General features: G+C 45.6%; 1 protein-coding gene across 2 annotated transcripts in view; it reads left to right on the top strand.

Moving 5' to 3' along the window:
* The window catches only part of MAP2K5 (mitogen-activated protein kinase kinase 5), a 1,262,070-nt gene that overhangs the window by 1,200,702 nt on the left and 33,961 nt on the right, over positions 1 to 27,407 (top strand). For both annotated transcript variants that reach the window (XM_078683055.1, XM_078683056.1), the window contains one exon: positions 16,802 to 16,847. In XM_078683055.1, the coding sequence (XP_078539181.1) occupies positions 16,802 to 16,847 (46 nt within the window). The remainder of the gene's footprint in view (positions 1 to 16,801; positions 16,848 to 27,407) is intronic.

Below are 27,407 nucleotides of genomic sequence, written 5' to 3' on the forward strand. Positions count from 1 at the left end.
CCCAAAATAACAATCAAATCGTTGTTCACATCAGAGTGGCTTTCAGAGGAGCACCTGACTATCTTAGTTCAGAAGTTGTGAGCTCTACTGTCCAAAGGGTCATTGATTAGGTTCTGGATGCGGAAATAGGGACAGATTTTTACTCCAGCTATTTCCTTGTACCTAAGAAGGATGGAAGTCTTTGCCCTATTCTAGATGTTCGCTCTCTTAACACCTTCCTGAGGAAGGACAAATTAAAAATGCTCACGCTGGCCCACATTCTGTCTGCCTAAATCTGGGCAAACTGATCGTACCCTTGGACCAGCAGGTTACATATTTTTATGTGCCTGTCCTGCAGCAGTTCCACTTATGTTACCTGCGGTTCAAGGTTGGCCAGGAGCATTCTCAGTTTGCTGAACTCCCCTTCGGTCTTACCAGTGCCCCTTGAGTGTTCACAAAAGTGATGGAGGTACTCACATATTCGGAGGTTGGGTACATCAGTTTTCCCCTACCAAGACAACTGGTTGTTGTGGATGAGCTCACCACTATTAGTTGTAGACCTTCTACAGATGGTAATGAACTTCCTGACATCATCGGAATTCTCAATGAATGAGCCGAAGTTGCACCTGACTTCTTCACAAAGACTTCTTTTTATTTCTTTTTATAGGAGCTATCTTGGACACAGTATGGTTCAGGGCCTTTTCTCAGTTACAACACGTCCAGGACATTCGGGCTCTCATTCTGATGTTTCAGCCTCTGTCCTGGATCTTGGTGAGAGCAGATCTCAGCCTTCTTGGCCTGTTGGACACAGGCATTTTGCTTGTCTATTTTGCTAGGTCCCAAATGCGGCTGTGCAGTGGGATCCAATGTCTCAGTGGCCCCTGCACCAATGAAACCAGGTGGATGTTTTTTTTAAAATATATTTTTATTGCCATTTACCATTTAGGCAAGAGAGCAGATAGTGTGTCAGCATTGTACAAGCCTCATTACACATTTCTATATTGAACCATTGTATGGTACATTCCTGTCTTAACTTGTATCTATAAACCTGTAATATTCATGTTTTATAGTGTCAGGATTTTATTCGGTTTCTCCCACATTTTCAGCAAAGATCATGACTTTACGGTGTACAATATGGGCTTTATATAGTTGCGTTGTTTTTCAAGATTGACCAATTCGGCATTCGTCATCTAAAACTAAGACCAAACATTTAACTTAACATATGCAGGAAGGTGGTAGATGTTGGAATCCGGAAGTTTAGCCCGCGGGTGTAGGTTCGTAAGCTGGGTATTATAAGGAGGGGTTCTAGCCATTTCTATTTAAGTTCATGACCAACATATTGTATACTGTGCAGTGGGCATTCGCATGAGGGGGGCTACTGTAGCAGTACCGGCATGTGAGGGGCACCCTGATTTTATTCCTATTTGTGGCCCATTGGCAGATTTCCAGGACCTATTGGTTGGTGCCGTGGCCAGATCTATGACTCTATTCCCCACCTTCTACTTGGGTGGTCGTGGGAAAAGCACCAGCAAAGATACCTCTGCCATGGTACTTAACGTGCGCCCTAGTGTATCATTGATCCTTGATAATACTTCATCCTAAAATGAATGCAACACGGTGCAGGCGCAGGTCATATGTATAATGTCTGCGTCACTGTGATTACACCTCAGCCAGCTACGCATTTCCCCATAGTATGCAACTTTGAGGCAGTGGCAAGTCATATAAGTCATGTGTACAAAGTTGAATTGTATATTTTTCAACCTCGTGTTGTGAGAAATCCTCCTTGGGGAAACCAAGATTCTGTCCCATTCCAAGACAGTAAGTTCTCCATCTAAGACCGACACCCATCATCTGTGCAGTGTGTATAGTGGAGTAAGCGACGCTCCAATCAATGGAGCATAAAACCATTTTAACTGGTGCCCAGCTGTGCCTAATGTAAGTAGTGAGTGCAGTACTACATGTGTCTCAGGTTCTTCCCACCCCTTTACTCACAACTTTCCGAAAGTGCGGGTCAGGGCGTCATACTGCATGAACTGTCCAGACGGAAAACCTCAGCTTTCCACTAGTTCCCCTGAAAGGTACTTAAACTTTCTCCTAGTAGCAGTCACCCACTGTCTCCAGCCCCACATCTGTCCAGGCAATCATTTGTTAGGATGTGAAAATTGACTGTGGATCACCATTGGGACAACACCGGTGTATATTGAGGGATCATGGCCATTTTGGCCATGCATCGTTTCCAACACTCCAGGGCCATGGTCTGCACTAATGGCAGATAAGGGACTATCACTGTTGGGTCAAGCAGCTTAGCTAGTAAAAGGCTGGGGAGTGTAACTGGCTCCATCAGGATCATTCCCTCCGTGTTAACTCCCTCTAACCACTGCGCCAACCATTGCATTGGGAAGCCAGGTGATAAAGCTCTAATTTCGGCACCCCTGGGGCCCCCTCTGTCTTGGGGCTTCGTAGTATCTTCTGTGAAATTCTCTGCCGCCCATCTTCCCAGATAAGGTCCTTCAGCAAGGAATCCAATCGTCGAACCCATCCTGTAGGCATTAAGATAGGGAGTTTGACGGGAGTAGATGGAGTAACATGACCATTTTGGTCAGGGAAATTCTGGCCTTGATAGGTAATCGCAAGGAGCGCAAAAAGACACTCAGAACCGGAGGGATTGGAGCGCCCTATCTAAGTTACCCTCTCTCAGATCATCAAGGGAGTGGAAAATATTAATACTCAAGTATTTGAATGTGTTGGATGCCCAATTAATGCCTACATGAAGGGTTGGGGCAGGTCGCCAGCCAATTTGAAACTGGAATGTTTTGTTTGACAAGGCTGTGTCAGAACCCAACCAAGCATCCTTCAAATAAATCATGAGATCATCTGCATATAAAGAGATGGTGTAGTCTCGCTCATCTACTATCAACCCCATCCCTTTACCTCCCTGTCAAAACATTGCGGCTAGAGGCTCAATTTCCAGGGCAAATCAAAGGGGCGACTAGGGCATCCCTACTGAGTGCGGCGAGAAACCTCATATTGTGCAGATACTGTTGTGCCTATCTTAACTCTTGCCGTGGGACATACTTATAGAACTCTCACCCACTTCACCCAACCTTCTTCTGGGTCAGAGACGGATGCACCCGCCTCATACCAGACATGTGTGATCGGTGTCCCGCGGGTCTCTGGTCTGATCAGCCATGCCAGTAGGTGGACTGCTTTCCCCTCCTCTTCCTGCACCTTAGTAAGGTATCTCTTATTGTCATGTCATTGTAACCTTTCTAGTGTGTCGTTGTAAAGTGTTTGCATTTCCTGCGAGCGTTTCAAAGCTGAGGTGTCCGCTCCCTGCATGTTGTCAGTCTGCGCAATCGGTCCTCTAATTCTTCCAACTCTGTATGGAGTTCTCTCTGCACCCCAATTGACTGACCAAGGCAGTGTCCCCGTACCACCACCTTAAGCGCTTCCCATTCCACCAGTGCCGTGGATGCTGTTTGCGCATTAATGGGAAAGAAGTTTTCGATAACGGTGCCCAAGGCCTCCCTAAAGTGGACATCCTCCAACATCAGGGGGCTGAGTCTCCATAGTGGAATTTGGGGGCGCGTCCCCAGGGGTTAGTGGGTCATCAATAGTAGACTGCAGTCCGAAAAAGTACGCCCCAGATATTCAGTATATGTGACGGATCCACTAAAGTCTGGGGAGCACAGGAAGGCATCCAATCTTGTGTGTAATTGATGCATAGGAGAGAAAAGGGAATATTCCCTATCCTCCGTGTGCTTTACCCTCCAAATATCCTCTAGCCCCTAGTGATTCTTCCAATCTCGGAACCCTGTTGCTGTATGAGGGGTATGAGCCCCTGGAAGAGTGGGATGGGAACTGTCTACTGAAATATCTGCCACACAGTTGAAATCACCCCATGGTATCGTGGTCATCTGGACTGAGAGGTCATAAAGGACGGTCTCCTAGTCTTGACTGGGGGCATATACACTGCCAAGAGTAATATCCTGGCTAAACAGTTTTCCAGTAAATACCACATATCTACCCTCCGTATCTAGCAGGGTAAGTACTGGTTCAAAAGGGACCCCCACCCCGAAAAAGACGTTGCGAAGATCTGCCTGCTCCATCTTTCTACATAATTTCTCCACTCTACTCCGCAGAAGGTGGGTCTCCTGCAGTAGAGCCACCTGTGTGCCCCGCCTCCTCAAATAGCTGTGCACGTTATGTCTTTTAATCATCGAGCCCATCCCCTTTATGTTCCTCGTTAGGAACTTCAATGTATGGTGAGTTGATGTCATGGTTGAAAATTATTCCCAGATTTGACCCACCTCTGCTTCCCAGCTGATCCCACCCCCAAATAAAGGATCCATTTCCACTGCTGCAACCAAAACAAATTAAACCATAAGAAAAATACCCACAGTCAACAAGTCCCTGATCCCAGAGCAGTCTGGCATCAGCCAGCTGCCAAACTGTAGATAAACCCTCAGTTTCCAAAGAGGGCCCAAACCAACCTGAGGAGTGGTTCCTCTAGGGGGTGCGGCCAGGTTTAGTCATTGGTTTAGCCAGACACACCGGCCAAATTTTTGACCCGGCCCAGTTAGACTCTAAAACGATTCGGTGGAGTGCAGCCTATCACAGGGGCCAGGCACTGTAGTTGTATGTTCGATTTTCAGATATTGTCGTCTCCAGTCCTCAAGGTAACTATCGGCAGAGTAACACTATCCCAATGGTAGGAATCTGAGTCCGACCCCTGGGTCCCTTCACAGAGTGGGAGCCAGCCTCCCTGAGGGTTCCTTGGTCTTGCATAATCTCTGCCACTGCCTGAAGCCCACAGCTCCTTCCCTCTCGTTTGAGATGGACTTGGTTTCTAGGTCAGATCTATAGGCCTCAATCCGTTCCCACGTAATCTTGGGGTCCTTGCAAAAATGAGTCTTCCCATCTAAAAATAAGCAGAGGTGAGCAGGGAACATTAGGGAGTATTGTTGTCTTTTTTCCCAAAGGGCTTTCTTGACTTAAAAAAAAGGCTTGTGTGGAGTCAAGGCTCAAGGTGGGCGATCATATCTCCACCCTCCACTCCCTCAGGCAGGCCCACCACTCTAAAGATGTTTATTCTTTGCGGCCCTGTACATCTTCGTCCCTGCGCTCCAGGCTACGGACTTTGTCAGAGAACTCTGCCACTTGGAGAGACAATGCCTGTTGTGCTGTGTTAAGCTGAGCGGACTCTGCTACTTTCACCCTTTCAGCCAACTTATGATGTTCTGCCCTGAGGAGCCTTAACCCTACCAACACAGTACTAATATATTGGTGTAATGTTGCTTTAGTGTCAGCAATGGCTTCTAATATTTTGGTCATCTGTTGTTGCACTGGGTCCTCCAAGAATAAGGATCCTGGATTCCCTTGTTTCTACTCCAGGGAGTCATCTTCCTGAACCGGGGGCGCTCCAGTTGGCTTTGCTCTGGTCTTATCCATTCCGGCCCAAGGAGCGGACCCAATAGCTGCTATTGCCGTTGTGTCTATGAGTCACCCTTCTCTGGGGTTTCACTGCAAATAAGGGTGATCTCGGAGCTCGGGTTCAGAGAACAGATCACAACAACATCACTGTTACGTGCTTAGTCTATCAATCGCCCAGCAGGGCAAGGGTTAACCCTGCATGTTTGCCACCACGGGGGTCCCACACCTCTACTTGTTGCCCAGCCTCTTCAGCACAGCGAGTATGAAGTATAGCTCAAAAGAAGGTTTTCACAGCTGTACAGTCTTCCAGGACAGTCCAAGGCCTTGAGAAACAGGGCCGGGCTCTGACCCACAGCTCCAGACGGGTGGGGGCTCATCTGCAGGAACGAGGAGAGGGGTCGGAGACCCGGGAGGTGTCATTCTGACCACCACACCCCCCAGGCCCTGAGCCGAGTCAAAGGCAAGAGATTGTCTCCACCAAGGCTGGGGTGAGGACCTCTATGTCAGTCTCCGACGCCGACCCTACTCCAGGCCGGTGCCCCCTCGCCTCCGCACCCTCAGCACTAACAGGGACCTATGTCCCGCTCAGGGCAGCTGCCCGTGGCCCCACACAGTGAAGAAGAGGAATGCAGAGGGGGAGCCAGGCCCAGCCGTGCCTAGCATCACTCCTCACGCCGAGCCCCAACCCAGGCCCCAAGTATCTGCTGCCCACAAGGAGCAAGGAGGCTACCTCCACACCACACACCCATGGGGCCAAGTTAGCCCCAAGCCAAATTAATCAGTGGTCCCGCACTCTGCTCCCAGGCGGGGGCATGCCCATGTCCTGGTCAACCAGGGTGATAGGCCCTCCCTTGGCCACAGAGGATCTTGCCAGCCCTTCACCTCTCTTTATCACTGTTCTGTGGCCCCCACGGGGCCCCGTCCCGCCACAAGCCTGTCAGGTTAGCGGCGCAGCCCCTATCCCGGGCAACGGGAACCAGCATCCGGAGCCCCCAAGGGTCTCCGTGCCCTAGGTCTCGTTTCCGGCCCAGAGTAGGGCCGAGGCCGCGCACAGGATTAGAGAGGCATGCAGGAGGCGGGGCCACGCCTAGCCTCACCAAGCCTCACGCTGCTAGCCGGACCCCGACTCTGAGTGTCTGTTGTCCAGCAAGGAAGACACCCCCACTCCCCGCACCTCCGTCAGTCCTGGTCAGGCATCTGCCTGGCCAATCGGCGCTCCGCTTCTCAGATGTGGGTGTGTCTGCATCCGGGCTCGCCAGGGCTGGCGGCTCTCCTGAAGCCGCAGCAGGGTATGTCAGGTTCTAGCCTCCCTGTTCCACAACGACCCTGGTCCTCCCAGAGCCCTCACCCCTCTGCAGGCCGCTCAATGCCTGATTTAATTCATGTTTCTCCACTGAGGCGGAAGCCGGGGGATTAGCCTGCTATAACTGTGATATTAAAACTGTTATTTTATAATTTGCGTCGTGAATTGGTGATAACTGTGATTTTAAAACTGTTATTTTATAATGTGCGTCGTGAATTGGTGCTTCCTAATTCTATAGCTGCACTCTTGTGACCTGCCTCCTGTCACGCTCGAACCCGATCCTCGGCGCACACGACTAGGTGTTGACGCCCCAGGAGATAGGGTTGCAGCCGCCATCTTGAGCGGAGGAAAGGGTTGCGGTCCTGCTGTTGGACGCCTCCCGCCCTCCCAGGATACAAAAACGCCGGAAAAGCACAGCGCGCTGATTTAATTCATGTTTCTCCCCTGAAGCGGAAGCCGGGGTATGAGCCTGCTATAACTGTGATTTTAAAACTGTTATTTTATAATTTGCGTCGTAAATTGGTGATAACTGTGATTTTAAAACTGTTATTTTATAATTTGCGTCGTGAATTGGTGCTTCCAAATTCAATAGCTGCACTCTTGTGACCTGCCTCCTGTCACGCTCGAACCCGATCCTCGGCGCACACGACTAGGTGATGACGCCCCCGGAGATAGGGTTGCAGCCTCCATCTTGAGCGGAGGAAAGGGTTGCGGTCCAGCTGTTGGACGCCTCCCACCCTCCTCACGACCGGATATAAGAACAATGCTATCCCGTCCGCACAGCGGGCGGGCCCAGCGAGTCCGCCGAAGCCGCGCCAAAGGCAAGCCTGTCTGCGCCCGTCTGCGCCCGTCCGTGCCGGGACCGGGCCTAGGGCCACGACCCCTGGAGGATCTCAGGTTCGTATCTCCCATTCTAAGATAGAGTTACTGCAACTAAGACCCCCTTCAATCAGTCACTGTTTGATGCACGACCCAGATTATATTCCTTCATTGACTGATATTATCTGCCCTCATTGTAAATCTACCCTTCCTTTTATTACAAACAATGTTTTGCTCAATAAAAAGAGTGCCAAAAGAAACATAAATATTTCGATGGCACTCATTAATGCCCGATCACTTGTAAGACACTGACAGGAAATAGCAGACCTTATTAAGGATAGGAACCTAGACATATTATTTGTCACAGAGACCTGGATGGATAGTGCCTCAGATCCTGGTTTAGTGGTTGCAATTCCTACAGGATACAAGGTCTATCGACAGGACAGACAGAGAAAGAAAGGAGGTGGTCTGGCAATAATTGTCCGGAATAATTTTACAGTGACAATTTCCCCCATTCTGTCACTAACCTGTGAATCTATTCTTTTCACTATATTGCTGACCCCTTCGCATAATTTTAAAGGTGTGCTTTTGTACAGACCACCTGGAACACGCACTGACTTTCTCGCTGACCTGAATACAATGCTGGAATCGTTGGCAACTGAGGATTCCTATACAGTTTTAGGTGATTTCAATTTTCACCTAGATAAACACGACAATAATGAAACTTTTTCATTACTGTCAGACATGGAAACACTAGGACTTTCTCAGTTAGTATCTTCTCCCACTCATGAGGCTGGCCATACTCTGGACGGCATCTTTTCCAATTATAATGGGATTTTTGTACAAGACATCCTCCCGCTCCCTTGGTCTGATCACTATGTCATCCTTTGCTCTATCCCCATTACTGATGCCCCATTGGACAGACCATCTGGCCCTTGTCGTACACCTTTTAAAGCATGGAAGGACCTCGACAATGTAGACTTCAGAGCATTACTTAACAGCACATGCCCGGTGATTTCATCAGACCCAAATATAGCCATGAGTCAATACTCAGATTGGTTGGGTGAGGCTGTAAATGCTCTGGTACCTCATAAATCTATATCCAGGAATAGGACAGCCCCCTCTGCGCCTTGGTTCTCAGAAGAACTCAGGAAACAAAAACAGACCTGTAGGAATGCCGAGAGACTCTGGCAAAAAAACTATGATCAAGAATGTAAATCCTGTTACAAGGAAACACTTGTTAACTATAAAAAAATATTATTACTGCAAAAAGCAGTTCTTTAGTGATCAAATAGAAAAGGCCAAGAATTCCAGCAAACAGCTCTACGAAGTAGTGAAGGAATTAGTTGGAAAAACTCCTGATTTGGCTCCCCCCCCCCTCGCAATCTTTCTGTGATGCACTGGCCAACTTTTTTTATACAAAGGTTAATGTTATTTATCTGGCCTTCTCCGAGGAGCACAGAGATATCTCTCATCCCATCTGTACGACATCCACTGCCTGCTCCCTAACTCACTTTAAAGAAATGACAGAGCAACAAATTCGGGACATCATTAACACCATAAAATCAGGATCTGCTCTAGACCCATGTCCACCAAAAATATTTCCACCGGTTATGGACCTATTAACTCCTGTTGTCACGCAAATATGTAATGTAATTTTTAAATCAGCAACCTTTCCCAACACTCTGAAAAATACGCTCCTAAAACCTCTTCTAAAAAAACCACATCTGGCTAAAGATGATTAAAATAATTATCGACCTATAGCCAGCCTTCCTTTTTTGGCTAAGGTGGTAGAGAAAGCCATGAATCACCAGCTGTCGGAGTATATTGAAGAACACGGCCTGCTGGATAATACCCAGTTTGGGTTCCGCAAATATCACGGCACAGAAACGGCTCTAATCAAAGCCGCTGATGATATTAGAACCATCAGAGATCAGGGAGGAGCGGCAGTGCTTGTACTGCTGGACCTATCTGCCGCTTTCGACACGGTCGATCATTCCATCCTGATCGACCGTGTCGGAAAGATGGGAATCCAACAGGGAGCAAAGAACCTTCTTACTTCTTTTTTATCTGAAAGGACTCAGGCAGTTACCCTAGGTCCTTTCAAATCAAGTGAGCTTTCTCTACCTTGTGGGGTTCCTCAAGGCTCATCCCTAAGTCCGACACTTTTTAATATCTATGTGTCGGACCTAGCTAAAGTCATCAAGCAATACGGGATGGGCCTTACTTCCTACGCAGATGACACCCAGCTAGTTCTTGCCATTAATATTGACGGAGAAGAGGTGGCGGAACGTTTTCAGGAGAGCATGCTGGCGATTGGGGATTGGATGTCCGCTAGTTCCCTTAAATTAAACTCTCAAAAGACTGAGGTTGTCATTTTCGGGAAACTCTCCCCTTGCTGGTCTCCTGCATGGTGGCCAGCATCCTTTGGAACTTTGCCAACCCCCGTCTCAAGGGTTAGGAATTTAGGAGTGGTATTTGATGAAAATCTTAACTTTTCTGCTCACGCTAACCAAATTGCGGCTACAGCTTTTCACAAGTTAAAACTCATTAAAAAAATCATTCCATTTATACCCGACACTGCAGGTAAAACCCTGGTAAGTACATTGGTACTATCGTCACTCGATTATTGCAATGGCCTGTTCGCCAACGCACAAACCAGGGTTGTTAATAAAATGCAATCAGTACAGAACGCGGCGGCAAGATTGCTAACCAGAATTCCTAAATTCAAACCAGTTGCCCAAACTATTCGGAATCTTCACTGGTTGACAATTAAAAAACGAATAAAATTCAAGACACTGTGCCTTGTATTTAAATCACTACATAATTTAGGCCCGCAGTTTCTCAGGAACCAGATAACCCCATACTGTCCTTCAAGACAACTGAGATCAGTTACTTTGCACCAACTAACAGTTCCTCCAACCAGAACTGTTTCCTGGGGAGACAGGCGGTTTACAGTTGCTGCAACCAGACTCTGGAACTCTCTTCCTCTGCCAATCAGGATGAGTTATACTCTTTTTTCTTTTCGGAAAAGTCTAAAGACCTGGTTGTTTAACCAGTAATCATCCTGGGACCCAAAATCAGGAGAGTCATGAATCGAATTTTTAGCGCCAAGACGCCCTCGGGCATTCGTTTGCGCTCTATAAATCTCATAAATAAATGCAATGGCGTCCCCCCCCTCCTCAGGAGCATTGCACCAATGCAGTGGGCTTTCTGGAGCCCCCAAGAATAGTTGGGTCAGGAACCATACAGAAGCTCAGGGCCTCCCCAACTCCTCTGCTTACAGGCCCGGCGTCGTCATCTTGAAAGCATAGACTCGAATTTCTGCTCCCCAGTCCTAAGCTGTCCAGGCACTCCTTGCTCACGAGCAGCGCTCCACAATTCCTTTGGCTCCCCCTGAACTCTGGGTATGCTCCACTGTCTATTGTGGGCCAGGAGTGTGCTGGATGGGACAGGATAAGTAGCAGCCCGGTGCGGAGCAGCAAGCTCACGCATCCACCATCTTTAGCTGCCAAGCCACCCGAAGCCTATTGGATGTTATGCAGGTTTCAGAGGAAACTGAACAAGTTCTGCAGTGGTGGCTGCTCCATTGCAACCTGGGCAGCAGCAGACCTCTCTCCCTTCCCCACCTGAGCTGATGGTGTTGACAATTCCGTCACTGCTGGGATGTGGAGGTCCTCTCAACAAGGTGGTATCAGAGGACTCTAGTCTCTGGCTGAAATCCTGCTCCGCATTAATTTGTTGGAGCTGTGAGCCATTCGCCTGGCATTGAGGGCCTTTTGGCCATCCATCAAGGGAAGGCTGGTGCATGTTCTGGTGGACAGGAGCACCACCATGTGGTACCCCAACAAGCAGGGTGGAGTAGTGTCCTGGGTCTGTGCCAAGAGGCTGTGCACCTCTGGAGTTTGCTGCAGTGTTAAGGCATCTCCCTGATTGTGGTCCATCTGGTGGGATCTTTAAATGGCAGGGTGGACAATCTCAGCCAGAAGGACCTGGTGGATCACAAATTGCAGTTACACCCCAAAGTGGCACAGAGCATCTTCAGACCCTCACTAGATCTTTCCACCACTGTCAAGAATGCGCAGTTTCCAGGCTTCTGCATGCTGGAGTTCCCAAGAATGCTCTCTCTAGGATATGCATTCAGAATAAAGTGGCGCACTGGACTCCTGTGCGCCTATGTCTTTTCTGATCCGAGTTCTGAAGAAATCAGGAACAACTTGGCCCAAGTCGTCGTAGTAGCCCTAGATTGGGCCAAAAAAGTGTGGTACCCGTAACGTCAAAGGATGAGCATTTGTCCTTCAATTAGGATAGGCTAATGCTTCGGTAGAAACTTCTGTCTCAGCAGCAAGGACGGGTTCTGCACCTGAACCTGCATAATCTACACCTCCATGTGTTGAGATTGAACGGCATGAGTTGCCTGAATTCAGTTTACTGCCTGAGGTTGTGAATGTCATCCTCGCTATCAGTTGTCCCTCTCCAAAGTCCATTTACACCAGGGGCCGTGACAGTGTTGTGGCCAGGTGTGGAGTCCACAACACAGACTGCTTATAAGTTAAACCGTTGGATGTTTAATTTTTTGTTTTGTCATAGGCCCAACAAGGCCTTGCAGTGAGACAGTATTAAAGATTATTTGTTGACTCTTTGGCCTTTTTCCATTTGCCCAATCAAATGTCCATTTTTAGGTCGAGCTGGCGTTGGAGCGCGAAGCGCTCCCGCCAGCGAGTTCTATAGTCGCCGTGTTCACTGGCAAGGGAGTCTAGAGCTGTGCACGAGCCGCTACTGGCCTGTGCACGAGCCGACTCAGCTCTGTGGATGCGCACGTCTCCGGAAGACGTGCTGCGCCCGAGCCGCCTCCCGCTTGTTCTTTCAGCAAATATTCTCGGAGCCGTAGGGCAAAGTTACCGAACAGCACAACAGGTAGGCTTTTTACATTTATGAAGACAGTATGATAGGCCTCGTACACACACCTCCCCTTCCAGTGCCATACTAAATCAATCTAGCAGTGTACCCTAGGTATTGTTGGGTACAGAGTATTTGAGATCTTGCTGTTGGCTATGGGCTATTAACGATGAAAGTATTCTCACGCTTTGTCTGCGCAATTACATATTTTGTGATGATCATCGTGATTTCCTGTTTGGGTTTTTCGGATCCAAGAGAGGTGTTAACAGTCGATAAAGTTGATGTTTATAAAACTGTAATAAAGCGTCCTGTCTCTTTTTTGTGTTAAGCTTTTTTTTGTTTTCTACACGTAGTATATATATATATATCTATATATATATAGTCCAGGGCAGACAACCAAAGGAAGAAAATAATTTCGCGAAAGGCGTGTATTGTATTGTAGCTGAATGTATATAGTGCTTCTTACCTCTGAGGAAGTGCACTAGAAGAGGGGTAAGCACACTTACAGAGTGCAGTTTCAGAGTGCAGTGTCAGAGTGCAGAGAGTGTAGATTGAGAGTGCAGATTGAGAGTGCAGATTGAGAGTGCAGATTGAGAGTGCAGATTGAGAGTGCAGATTGTGAGTGCAGATTGAGAGTGCAGATTGTGAGTGCAGATTGTGAGTGCAGATTGTGAGTGCAGATTTTGAGTGCAGAGTGCAGATTTTGAGTGCAGAGTGCAGATTGTGAGTGCAGAGTGCAGATTCAGAGTGCAGATTCAGAGTGCAGATTCAGAGTGCAGATTCAAAGTGCAGATTCAGAGTGCAGATTCAGAGTGCAGATTCAGAGTGCAGATTGTGAGTGCAGATTGTGAGTGCAGATTGTGAGTGCAGATTGTGAGTGCAGATTGTGAGTGCAGATTGTGAGCGCAGATTGTGAGCGCAGATTGCGAGTGCAGAGTGCAGTTTCAGAGTGCAGAGAGTGTAGATTGAGAGTGCAGAGAGTGCAGATTGAGAGTGCAGATTGAGAGTGCAGATTGTGAGTGCAGATTGTGAGTGCAGATTGTGAGTGCAGATTGTGAGTGCAGATTGAGAGTGCAGATTGAGAGTGCAGATTGTGAGTGCAGATTCAGAGTGCAGATTCAGAGTGCAGATTCAGAGTGCAGATTCAGAGTGCAGATTCAGAGTGCAGATTGTGAGTGCAGAGTGCAGATTGTGAGTGCAGATTCAGAGTGCAGAGTGCAGATTCAGAGTGCAGATTCAGAGTGCAGATTCAGAGTGCAGATTCAGAGTGCAGATTCAGAGTGCAGATTCAGAGTGCAGATTGTGAGTGCAGATTGTGGGTGCAGATTGTGAGTGCAGATTCAGAGTGCAGATTGTGGGTGCAGATTGTGGGTGCAGATTGTGAGTGCAGATTCAGAGTGCAGATTCAGAGTGCAGAGTGTGAGTGCAGAGTGTGAGTGCAGAGTGTGAGTGCAGAGTGTGAGTGCAGAGTGTGAGTGCAGAGTGTGAGTGCAGAGTGTGAGTGCAGAGTGTGAGTGCAGAGTGTGAGTGCAGAGTGTGAGTGCAGAGTGTGAGTGCAGAGTGTGAGTGCAGAGTGTGAGTGCAGAGTGTGAGTGCAGAGTGTGAGTGCAGAGATTCAGAGTGCAGAGTGTGAGTGCAGCGTGCAGATTCAGAGTGCAGAGTGCAGATTCAAGATTCAGAGTGCAGAGTGCAGATTCAGAGTGCAGATTCAAGATTCAGAGTGCAGATTCAAGATTCAGAGTGCAGATTCAAGATTCAGAGTGCAGATTCAAGATTCAGAGTGCAGATTCAGAGTGCAGATTCAAGATTCAGAGTGCAGATTCAGAGTGCAGATTCAAGATTCAGAGTGTGAGTGCAGCGTGCAGATTCAAGATTCAGAGTGCAGAGTGCAGATTCAGAGTGCAGATTCAGAGTGCAGAGTGCAGATTCAGAGTGCAGATTCAAGATTCAGAGTGCAGAGTGCAGATTCAGAGTGCAGATTCAAGATTCAGAGTGCAGATTCAGAGTGCAGATTCAAGATTCAGAGTGCAGATTCAAGATTCAGAGTGCAGATTCAGAGTGCAGAGTGTGAGTGCAGCGTGCAGATTCAGAGTGCAGAGTGTGAGTGCAGCGTGCAGATTCAGAGTGCAGAGTGTGAGTGCAGCGTGCAGATTCAAGATTCAGAGTGCAGAGTGCAGATTTAGAGTGCAGATGCAGAGTGCAGTTAAAATGTTGCTAGGCTAGGGCTTTAAAGACACCCCAAACGTGGAAAAGACTGCTGTTTTTCTTTGCTTTTGTCCAATCTTGTCCAGACGGTCACGCCTAGTATTTTTTTGCAACTATCTTTTCTCCTAAAACATTAATATGCAGGATTGCTGAGGGGTCTCCCCTGTCAGTCCTCGTGGTTGTTTTTTGTGAAGCCCCTGCAAGAAATGTCCATAAAACAATTGGCTGTTTCAGTTGTCTAGAAACACCGCAGATTCTGCTTGACCTGGGCGTGCTCCATGACTTGCAAGTGGAACTTCACAGACCACTACATAAAAAAAGCATTTGCAATGCAATAGGTCTCGCATTTGCGAGAGTTTAACCTATTGGCATTGTAAATGACAATGCCTTTTATTTATGTTTTAAAAACCAACACATAAATAAAAGACATTGCCATTTACAATGCCAATAGCTCAAACTCTAACAACTGCGAGAACTATTGCATTGTAAATGCTTGTTAAATCACCTGTTGTGATGAGGTTTATTAAAGGTTTGACACATGTTCTTTCCCAAACCGTTTGTGATGCCACAGTGGAATCTTGATGTGGTTCTGATGTTACTCATGTGCATCCCCTTTAACCCAAAGCACAACTGCTCGTTGAGTCTTTTGACTCTATAAACTGTTTTCCTAATTACGATTACCTCAGCTTGTTCCATGAATGACTTCCTCGGTGCAGCCTCTCTACACCACCTTTTTCTAAGACAAACTGGTGTTGAGGATCAGGGCAGCCTGTTTGACAAAGCTTGTGACACCTTTTCATACTGGGTAATCCATCACCCTCCCCGTGTTCATTTATCTACTTCTCCCCTTGAAAGAGGAGAGACTCCATTGCCTGGACCCCATCAGAACTTTAAGCTTTTACATTGATTGCACCAAAGGTCATCGGGTAAGCGATCAGCTTTTTGTAGGGTTCTCTTGGGCAAAGAAATGGAAGGCTGTGCCGAAACGGACTCTTTTGAGGTGAATAGTGCTTTGAATTATGATGTGCTACACATTGGACAAAAAGTGCCTCTGGAAGGACTGAGGCCCATTGCACCGGAGTCAAGGCTGCCACTACAGCATTGACGCACAGAGTACCTGTCATTGGAATCTGTCAGACCACAACGTGGGCACATGTTCACGAAGCACTACTGCCTTGACAGGGAGGTCCTACGTGATAGGCATTTTGCCTGTTTGGTACTGCAGGACTATTTGATCCGAGCCCAATCTACAGACCTTCCACCTTTGAGAATTTCTGCTTTAGTATGTATCTTAAAGGTGAGGAATCTGCTGTACAAAGTATTCATAAGCAGAACACGTTATTTGCCTTCAGTAACGCTCTTTCTGGTGAATACTTTATCTAACCACACATTCCTGACTGCTACATCCCAGTTCTGTTGAGTGGTCTCCCTTTCACCATCTAAAATGGGTCCAAATTAGAGATCGACACACTGTTGCCTCCAATTGTCCATGATTCGCATTCGAGGGTGCGGAAAGAGTTAAGTAACAAACTGACACTGACACGTTGGGGAGGTATTTACTTCTGTCACTTTCGGGGCAGAACAAGGCCAACGCTGAGCTGCAGAGCTTCACGTAGTGGTACTCGGGTGCACTGCTGTTAAAAAAATAATAAGTTTCAGATCTAGTCTGGTGCCTGGGAAATATTCTAAAGATGAGGAATCTGCTGTTAATGTATCCACCTGAAAGTGCATAACCCAAAGGTAAGTCACTTGTTCGTCAGGTGCACTGTTATTTACCCTTTTGGAAGTGTTGCCTCTGACTGGCTTGCAAAGGTTTGGTTAGAATGGTTTCATTGTGGTTGAAACTGTATTTCTCTGAAACCTATGTTTCCGTTACCACTTTCCATGCAATATGCACGTTCTGCAGTGCCATGCCATTACTTATCATATGAGTATGTTGTGATCTGTTCTCCTTTTTTGTTAGTTGTAACATTTTTTTCTCCCAAATGTAAGCTCCCTAGCAACGTTTTTGACTATTGAAGTTTCAAACTGCTAAGTACATGAGGCTGACCTGTGTGGTGGAAATGTAGGTTGGTCACGATGAGACGATTGTGTTTACGCATTTAGCTGTATGGGCGGGCCGGTTGATATGTTGTGTTAAGTGTATGTCCTTGTCATCCACAGCATGAGGAAGCTTCCGAAGGAAAGACCGGCACCTGAAGAGTTAATGGTAAGTCTGCTTCCGTTATTGGAGTTAGCTGGTGGAAAATGGCGCAATAAAAGAACGTTGGAAAGAAATACCATAACAAAAGTACCGCTGCTAGCATTACTTATTGTGGCAATGGCAGTCTAATCAGTTGCAGCGCTATACTAGCAAATATTGCATAATGCGCCTTTTCATCCTGTAAGGAAAAGCTGTGCAAAATGAGGTAATTGTTTGTGGAAAATAGAACTAAATTAGCTTTGTCTCATACATCACTGGAAATACAAAGTACCTGGGGGCAGGAGAGTACAATGTCCAAGATAATTCACTTCTACCAACCCAAACTTACACTTCTCTCTCTTAAGTGACAAACCAGCATTACTCAACCTCTCTAATACTGCACATACACAATCATTATGTTCAATCATATCAGCTCCAAATATTAACAAATCGTCTTGATAACACTTTACGCCACACAGACCTTTGAGAATGCGTGCCATAATGCGTTGAAAAACTGAAGCAGCTGAAATCAAGCCAAAAGGCATCATTTTAAATTTGTGAAGACTAAGGAGATGTTACGAACACAATTTTGGTGGCCTGGAATGGATTTGGAGATAGAAAGAATGGTTAGAGAATGTGTTGAATATTGCACAAGCGATAAAATTCTTAAGACTAAACAAATGCCCATGGTTTGTAGGAGTTTACCTAATCATCCGTGGGATGAGATTGCCATTGATATTCTAGGTCCACTTTCTGGTGTGTCAGACACTCCTTACTTGATTGTTGTAATTGATTTGTATTCTCGATGGATTGAGGTGTGTGCAGTTAGTGACATAACGTCTGACTCCGTTATTAAGTTTTTGGAGGAAATTTTCAAAAGGGAAAGCTTTCCTAATAGTATATTGTCGGACAATGGTCCTCAATTTTGTTCTGGTGTTTTTGGTGAATACTTGAATAATCGTGGTGTTGTTCATAAGAGATCTTCTTTATATCATCCCGAAACCAATGGTGCTGTTGAGAGAGTGAATAAAACGTTAAAAGAATGTATTCAGCTTGCAAGGGCTAATGGTTTAAATTGGAAGGTAGCTCTCAAGAAAAGGATAGATGCCTACCGGTGTTCTCCTCACTCCACCACTGGTAAGTCTCCTTTTGAGTTATTTAAAGGCAGAATTCCCAATACTATGTGGTGTCCTGGTTGGATGAAGTTGAATAAAGGGTTTTTGGACAATCGTATTGGTCCATGGAGAGAGAGAGAGAGAGTTGGAAAAACAAGCCAGTAGAAAAAGGTATTTTGATGATAAGAAATGTGTTCATTTCTAAGAAGTCAATATAGGTGATTTAGTCAAAATAAAAACACCTATTGGACGAAAATCTTGGTCTAAGTACACCAATGTTAGATCTGTAATAAAAGTTTTTAAGAACGCTATCAAAACAAATGATGGGAGAATTTGGAACAAAAGTCGTGTTGTAGTGGTGAAATCCAAGAGTGGTGAACAAGGTGATTTTGATGCTGATAATCATTTGTTTGGTCCCATCAGTGTTCCTCCACTTTGTTCCAGTTATTCTCCTGGAGTTCGTGCAAAGAGTCAAAGAATACGCAAGGCTCCTGCTTACATGAATGATTATGTATGAACTCTTTTTTCTTGGTTTTTTTATTAGGTTCCATTGTGTTGTTCTCTCTTCACTCTTATTTTGCTGCATGTTTTACTTTTTTAGTTGTTAAGAAGGGAGATGTGAAATGCCAAGCTTTATATAATCTGCTTATTATGTCTATGTTCTTTATAGAATGTGGAACTAAGTGTGTGTAATGTTCTGATGCTAAGAATGTCCAGTTGAGATTCCTGGCAGTTGAGCTAGCGCTGTTCGTGGCTGAGGTTTAATAAACTATACCTCGTATAACTTCATCCTTTGTTCTTAATTATTTAAGTGGTAAACACCACAGAGAGCTCTATTCTTCTTCTCTTTTGGAAATTCGTTCGATGTATATTTAAAGATATCAGCGTGTCTCTGACATCTTGCACGATTTTAGGTGCCTAACCTGATCTGCCCATTTGTCTGAGTGGTAGCGACATTCCACATCCTTCTACCTATGTTTCAGTGTTCCTAGATGACTCATCCCTTTATATATGAAGATAGGTTTCTGTGTTTGTACGGCTCACGAGATTCAAATGGGGGGTAACCACCCCATGTCAGTTTGTCCTGTTCGTGTTGATATGCTCTTGTATTTTTTTAATTGTTTCATACAGGTCTGTGTTTGTTAGAAAGTTTGTGTCTCCGAGATTCATGTCCCTCGTGCTGTTCCTCACAGTCCCCTAGTTACAGACCTGTGTGTACTTAGCCACGTTTCTCTGTGTCCCACTCCTGGTCCCACTACAAACAATGCTTTTAGATATGTTGGTAGGTTAATGTGTCTCTGAGGCTTGGCTCGTCTCTGAAAGCTGCTCAGTGCTCCCTTAATAATATGTAGGTAGCAGGTCTCTGGTTTTGGCTGCTGCTCAGTCACACACATCCGCCCTTAGATGTTGGGATAGTTATGTGTGTCTGAGACTTCCTTTGTCTTTGATTTCTCGCTAGAGGGTCGTTAAACATCAGTTAGCCAAAGTAACTGTTGCTTGGTTCTGGACTTTAAGGTCTGTGTGTGTCTGGGGTTCACCAATCTCCATGCCTGATCACACACAGTTCTGTGTTACGCTATCTCCTTTCCCGGTGTGTGTGTGTGTGTGTGCATGTATGTATACTTGTATACATGTTTATGTATGTAAACACCTGCATATTTGCTTCTCTGTTGGTTGGTGTATTTGTCGCAAGTTCTAGGCCTCTCCTGAGAACAGTCACAATCATGGAAGACTGGACAAAATGATAATATGGAATATGGCAACCTCAGAGTAGCACAAACCTTCCAACATACACAGAGAGAGTGAGAGAGTGAGTGTGTGCGTGCGTGTGTGTGTTTGTTTACATTTGTGAGTTTGAGCGTTAGGGCCAGTACAGTGGCCATTATGTATATTTGTAGGTTGTGTGTCTGAAAGTTCCATGTTTGTTTATGTGTTTTATGCAGAATGGACGTGTATTTAATTGGTCCTTGGGGTGCCATCACACACTGGTGTGTATGCTGGCGTGTTGCGTGTCTCGTAGGTGTCCATGATTGTTAAGTTGTGTTATATAACCCTGACATAAAATGTCTCTGGTTGCTCCTTGGTGTCATCACATGGACATGTAGGTAGGTTTGTGTCAGTCTGAATTTTATATAAATATGACTGGGTCTCTTAATGCTCCCCAGAGTGTTTCTCACGCGATGCATATGTTGGTATGTTCCCTTGGTTTCGGCCGCCCTCCATATAGCTCACCTCCCTGTGCACATCTTGCTCTTTTCCGAGGCTGCCATTTCTGAGCTCTATTTAATGGAATCTCTGCATAGTGAAGCAATCGGGTCAGGCGGAAGCGGCGCCTGCTCGAGATCAATGCCTGCTAATTCCCTATCTGGGCCACTTCATTATCTCCTGCTGGTTCCACCATGGCCGCCCCCTCCTCCTCCCCGCGCCTAGGCCGGCTGGAAGTATGTAGCCCATACATATTAAAACATATAGCCGCTCTATCTGTATGTAAATGCAGGAGGCACAGCTGGAGACGGCAGCAACCTTAGATTTACTAATAGTTATTATCTCTTCTGGCTGCTCGGTGCAGGAACACTTTAGGAGACAACTGACACACGAGCAGCATCTGGTCGCTTGTTTTTCTACTGTACGGTTAGGTAATTCTGTGGGTTTTGTTGGGAGATCTTGGTGAATACTTGCAAGTAAAAGAACACGTAAACGGTAAGCAATCATGTTCATTTTGTGTGTACGAGAGAGAAATAGAGGGAGCGTCTCTTTCTCAGGCATGTGTAACTCTAGGATACACACAAAGCTAAGACCGTGCTTCTCAACCCTGCCTCGAAGCATCCCATGATACTTACTCCATACATTACTTATGTTCGAGTCTTAACTGCGCCAAGGTACCTCACTAAAAGCGTTTATAGATATCCCTGTCAATTTGTCGGCTTTAGCTCCTTTACATATTTGGACCTTACTTTATTTACCTGTGTTTGATTATGCTGCAAGGATGGGAGTCACTTAACTTGCCAGCATATATAAACAATGGGGGTAGTCGAAGGGCGAAGTGGGTTATGGGACTGGGTGCGATTTGGGCCCTTCGGTCAAAGCCAAATGGGGGGGGGGGAGTGAGAGGTTTCCAAGTACAAGGCACTCAACTATTCAATTCTCTGCCTTTTGAAATGCAACTTGAACCTTTAATGATCTACGTTTCTAAAAGCTCTTAAGACCTGTTCTGGGTAGTGTGAGCCACATAAATTTCAGTTCTCCGAAACTTACTATCGCCTAGTACCAAGACACCCGACTTGGAGTGATTTCGGAACTTTAAAAGTCACCTGAAATAAATAATTAATCACAGGGTGGGGCGGATGCAGGTAAACATTATTTTAAAACTCACAAAGTTATGCTCCCATCTGAGACTTTTAAGGAATTCATTCCACATTATATCTAATACCACTTTCAGATATTTACCTCTGAATTTTGTGCATAGTCCTGATTGGAAGAGGAATCGAGAAGTCTGACTTGTTAATGCTAGCGCCTTCTAGACGTGACATTGTTCTCTGTGTTGAATGTGTTGTTCCAATTTTAAGCTAGAAATCGAACAGGGTCCTTAAGTTTGCAGACTCAGTGACAGGGGCAGGCAAGAGACCAAACTCAGGTGGCCAGTTAAGCGAATGGGGAGGTAGATATATTCTACCTTATCAGCAGAATCTCAATTTTGCCACTACTGAAACATAGTTTTCTTCAGTGTATCAAATGTTTTATTGCCATAGACAATAGGCTAGTCAGTGGTTGTCATGGGTATATGGATCTGATCAGATGTTTCGTATCATCGGCATAAATTTCACAGCAAGAGCCCCTGCTTTTTAGAGATGCACAAGTGGAAGAATCTGCAGCTTAAAAAGCAGCGGCGATAAAGCTGAGCCATTTGGCACTTCCCAGTCTAGGATGGTAGGTTGTTAGGAGAAGTGATGCCCGCTCAATGTATTGAGTATGCTCTTGTAAGAGTGATTTGATTAATGCCCCAGCCTCACCTAAGATATTAAACCTTTACTTCAGACGCATAGGAAGATTCTTATAATCTGCCGTGTTCAAGGCTGCAAAGCGGCCCAGAGTGATTGGATGGTCCTTTTCCCTGAATTCTAGAGCCTTTTCAGCAGTTTTCGTACTTATTAGATTACGTAATTCTGAGTGGGTGCTTGCCTGAAACTTTTCTTTCTTTATGTAATCTGGTGACTGATGTCCTACTACGGCTTCAAGAATTTTACTGATGTAAGGTCCAGTAAGAATAGGTCTGAAATGGGCGGTGATTGAAGGGTCGCGTTTCAGTTTCTTTACCGTTGCAATCACCACTGCTTGTTTAAGGGCATTTAGAAAGTGTCTTCTTTGTAGCTATGCATTAATGATGCATGTGATGTCTTTCTCTATGGCGCCCATGCACCTCTTAAATAATAGAGGTAGGAACGCATTGGATCCTGAAGGTTTCAATTTGACAGTGTGTGTTATTCTGTGACAGACACAAGATCAAAGGTTGTAAACTTGAGGGGACATTGAGAAGGAACATTATGCAGTGGTCCTCTATAGTATTTGCCTTGATTTTATCCTGAACTTCTTTTATTTCAACATGCAAATAGTCACAGGTGGTCACGGACCATTTGTGAAGGTATGTTGCATAATTAATGTAGGATGGTGCCAGATCTTTAAAGATTTTAAACAGTTCATTTTTTTAATGAATTTGTTAAGTTAGTGGCACACGCAATTCACTTGTTATATTATAGTGCCTTTGATTTGTGAATGTCTTGTTTTGATAGTCTCTGATTTAAAATTAGGAACATCAGTATCCAAGGCAACAAGCAACTAAGTTTTACATGAAGATGTATGTGATGTGGTTAGCAGACCATGTGTGTAATGAAGTTTGAGGATCTGTCATAGAAAGAGGAACCTCAAAGGCACATGAGCATTCCAAAATATATATGCAAGCTCTGATGTGTGAAGGCAATCTGACGAGCAGAGACTGAGGGTGTTCAGAGACATATAATGCTATAAGCATATATGCAGGTGCGCTTGTGTGACGTGGCTACCAGGGCGAAAACCGAAAAATCCTTGATGGGTGGTGTGTCCCTCTAAGCAGCATATATACCTTCCGTGATCTTGAACGTTGCCATACAGAGGTATCAAACCTTTTTCAGCGTGCACACATGGTAAGAGAGAATGTTAAGCCAGAACTATTAATATATGGAGTTGTTTTTCTCTGTCTTGACACTCCAAAGTCTCCTTGCGGTATTCAGACCTTTTTATGCAAAAAAGCCTGTCCAAGGGTGGCCAGTAATGTTTATTTGTATGTGCGTGTTCCGTATGTGGCATATGTTTTTTAAACTTGAAAACTGAGGCTGTGACCTTTGTTCAGCTCCAAATGTCCTTCAAACCTTGATTCTCTGAACCAATGGCAGCAGGCAACGAGGATCCACTAGGACTTCTAGAATGATACCCAACATATTAACCACTTCCTTTACAGCTCTGAGAGCTGGGCATTGTACTTACCTACCACTTCCAATCAGAGAGAAAGCTTATGTTTTCTGCTTGCTGCTTGAAGATATGATTAGGCCAAATTATTTGGAATTGGCTATTAAAATCCAGAAATTTAAGTTGAAGCTGGACTAATTCCCTCCTAACTATACCAACCTGGAGAATTATTGAGAAGGAAGACTTCAACGCCGCCTTCCTATCTGTTAACTGCATGTGAGCATGGGGGTGCATCCCTGTTGATGAGATAATTCCCTCATTTGCTCTGATAAAATATATAAGCAGTCCGAGGTAGTGCCTGCAGATTAATGCGCCCCTTGCTGCATCCGTGAGATGTCTCTGAGCAGATGCATGGACCTATGCTACTACACCTTCTGTCCAGCTTCCCACACCCCACAAAATAACTTTGTGACTAATTTCCTGTACCTGTGCATGCTTGGAGTGCCCCTCCCAAAGAAGTAACCTCTGACCGTTTGTGGTTCAGCACTGGTGCCCACCTGGTGACACAATCACCTCCAGGATCATAGTCCTTATGCCTTATTATGGTGTGACCATCATTGATACAAAAAAGATCTATCACTTTGCTCTTTCAGTCCAACTGGTTTAACATGGGGGCTGAACAAAAGGGAACTCTATCACTGGACCAAAAAGTCTGCCTTTGCACTAGAAGATGAGATGCAGCACTAAGCTAGCAACTCTCACTATATTTCATCAACCATGAGCGCTGAGACTTACATGTGACACACACTCCCACAATTTGTACACTCGCTAATTTAAGAGAATTGAGAATTTCCTAAAGACGTTTTACGAAAATTATTGATTCTGTTGCATGCTTCTTTTCTGTTACGCCTGTTTGGATAATCCCATATTTTATCCATTTCACTCTGCAGTCTCACATAAAGTCCTACACGGCACCACTTATGTATAGATCCAAATACTCCATCATTACATGCTCTTCTACATATTTACAAAACATTGTATTCATCAAGGTTTCAGAAGAATTACCTTTAGTGCAAAATTAATTATTCATTCTTTGGAAACGTTTCAGTGGGTAAGATCAAATTAATTTAATTCCTTGGCATACTACATAAAATCCTCGTTGCATTTTGGCCTTCCTGACATGGCGTCATCCGAGTCAGGTTTGTCACTTACTTGACACACATAATTCAGTGGATTCTGTGTGAGGAACTGCGCTGCAATGTTGTATGTTCCAATTCCCCTCTTAGGAAGGGTTTTATGGCTCCTCCTCATGGGCCAGGTCCTGGAGGTGGAACTCTGTTCACTATCATAGTTTCTGCTGGATTCATCTAACCACAGATTCCTCACTATTGAATATCCGCAGGCACCAGACTGGTTCTTGATTTTTTCCCCCCCAAAGTAACTGTTCCCGCGCGCCAACAGGTGGCGTAATCTGACTTTGCAGCTACATAAGGTCTCCCTTTGCCAAGCCCTTCAAAGGGGATCCAGAGTTCAGCTCTCAACTTTGTTTTCGCCAATGCCAAATTTGCACAAGCTTCAAACAGTGCAAAAACTGCAGGAATCAGATCTCAGTCATTGATCCATACAATGTCTGCCAAGGGTGCTGAGGGTCAGGGCAAGACTTGAACTCGTGAAATAGATGCTGCCCGATTGTATTGCTTCAGACTTGAAACACTAGGACACCCGTAAAAAGAAACTCAGCGCTCTCCCAAAATGAGGCAAACAAATGTATCGAGGCGGTTTCAAAATGAAGCACATGCATTTATTAATACAGCACTTTTAAAACGAAGACAAAGTATACTTATTGATGCACTTTCCCAGATGTCAAATGAACAAAGCCATATATAGGGAATATGTATACAAAGCAGAAAAACATTTGAAATATGTACTCAGAGCAAAAAAACTTATAGGATATGTACACAAAGTAAGTAACTGAAATACATCACTGATAGAGTGTCTTTCAACATTCTGGCCAGTATTCAAAATGGAGTTTTTACATCTTACTCATTGTATTACACCCATGCACTCAAAAACAATCAGGGAGTGTGTGGCCAAACTATATCGATCTGAACACAAAATGTGAAGTAGATAATGCTGCTAACAGCAGATACACTCTATCCAGCTCTAGGTACCGGTCCTGCTCCAAGTTGCTGTCCTTGATGAAGTCGAACACCAAGTTGTACCCCAAGTGCAAGAAAACGTAGTGGAGAACTCATCCCCATGGTGCTGCTTCCGCTCCCAAGAGAAGTTACACAGTCCGCACTGGTGTATTGTCTGACTCCAAACCCATTCCAAGGTGAGAGGAGTTGGCCTAACGGCTAGGGCGCTCGACCTCGGACCTGGGGATCTGGGTTCGAGTCTCGGTAACGACGCCGCCAAAAACCTCCTGTGATTCTGGGCAAATCACTTAATCTCCCCGTGCCTAAAATGAATGCATGTCCTCATGTAACGTAACTGGAGAATGCTGGTTCCCTCTAGTCCTTTCAGGTGCCATGGAGCCGCAGAGGCCCCAGTTGGACTTCTGTTAGCGGGTTCTGCCGATTTGGTGCCAGTCAGCAACTCCACTCTGGTGATGGAGGTCCTGTCAGTTCCAACAGCCCCAGCGCTGACTCCGAATCTAGAGGTTGCAGACCCGACTCAGTTTCTGTTCCGGAACCGTTAGCCCACAGCATTCCTGTGTTCTGCTATGAAATTAGCATGGCTGGACCTCACACTTTGGATGAACCCCATTGCTCACATTATTATCCCCGCCCCCTCTGAGGATAGTGCCTCCTTTGTGGTAGTAGTCTGCAGAGCATCAGAAGTGATTGACCTTCAACTACTGACTTTTGAGACTAATTCAAACCTATGGAAATCCTACTAACTTGGGCCTGCTGCATCTGAGCCCTCACTACCTTTAAATGAGGCCCTGACAAATGTCTTAATGGCGACATGGATGTGTTTGGTACCCCCCAGTTAGTCATCTAGTAGCTAGGTATCATAGCCCCCAGCCTCCAGAAACCCGGCCTTTCTTGAATCTGCATCCTTCGTCTGAGTTTGGTCTCCACCAGAGTTTGGTCAGCCACAATGCATTTCCTATTGTGTCATCAAACTGAATTGAAACACATTAATGCATTCGGGAAGGGAGGGAGGGAAGGGAGCTTTTCTACTGCCAGCTTGACTATGAGGTTCCTGAACACTGTCTGTATTCCCAGTTGGTACACTCAAACCCTTTGGGACATGGCCAGTGCGATCTTGCCGCCCTTCACTGTGAGATTCAGGAAAACCTTTGCAGAGACAAAATAAAACGGGGAGGATACTGCAAAATGAGTATCTGATAGAGACTTTTAGTGGCAGATTTCTTACCTTATAGATATACCCAGGCGTCAGACTGGATCCAGAAATTTTTCGTGAGCAGTGCCCCTGCACGTCGGTAGGTGGTGTTGTTTGGCTCCGCGTGGACTTGTAGGCATCGTCTGCACTGGAAGTGAGGTGTGCAGTGCCTAATAGGTGCCACCCCAATGGGCTGACTTCAGTACTTTTCTTTCTGCAAAAGTCAGGGCAGATCCAGAGAGAGCAACAGTCAATTGCTGTTTTACTGTCTTTTTTCACTTTTGTTGAAACTTTTCTGAGACCTGTCTCCTGGTGTGACAGTGATGACCATGAGGAAGGTTGGAATCAAGCCCTAAGGTGCCTATTACTGACAAATGTTAGTGATGGACCCGCACCCCATCTGCCTCTGGTGCCTTGTGCAGGACCACATTGCCAAAACCTGTGTCGATTGTTGCACCATATACCTCAGGACCATGAGGGAGTGATCCCTCGAGCTCCTTGCCACTTGACATGCAACGCCACAATTGTCTCGATCCTGGTTCAAAGGAAGGTAAGTCCCACAAAAAAAGAAGAGCAAGAAGTCAAAGAGTTCTTCGACTTTGCCATGTCCATCAAAGTCATACCAAAGGGGATAATGGACGGAGTACTTGAGCAAATCAAACACTCACCCCCAGTCAACTGA

This window comes from Lissotriton helveticus, chromosome 3_1 (genome assembly GCF_964261635.1).
Source record: "Lissotriton helveticus chromosome 3_1, aLisHel1.1, whole genome shotgun sequence".
Taxonomy (NCBI): domain Eukaryota; kingdom Metazoa; phylum Chordata; class Amphibia; order Caudata; family Salamandridae; genus Lissotriton; species Lissotriton helveticus.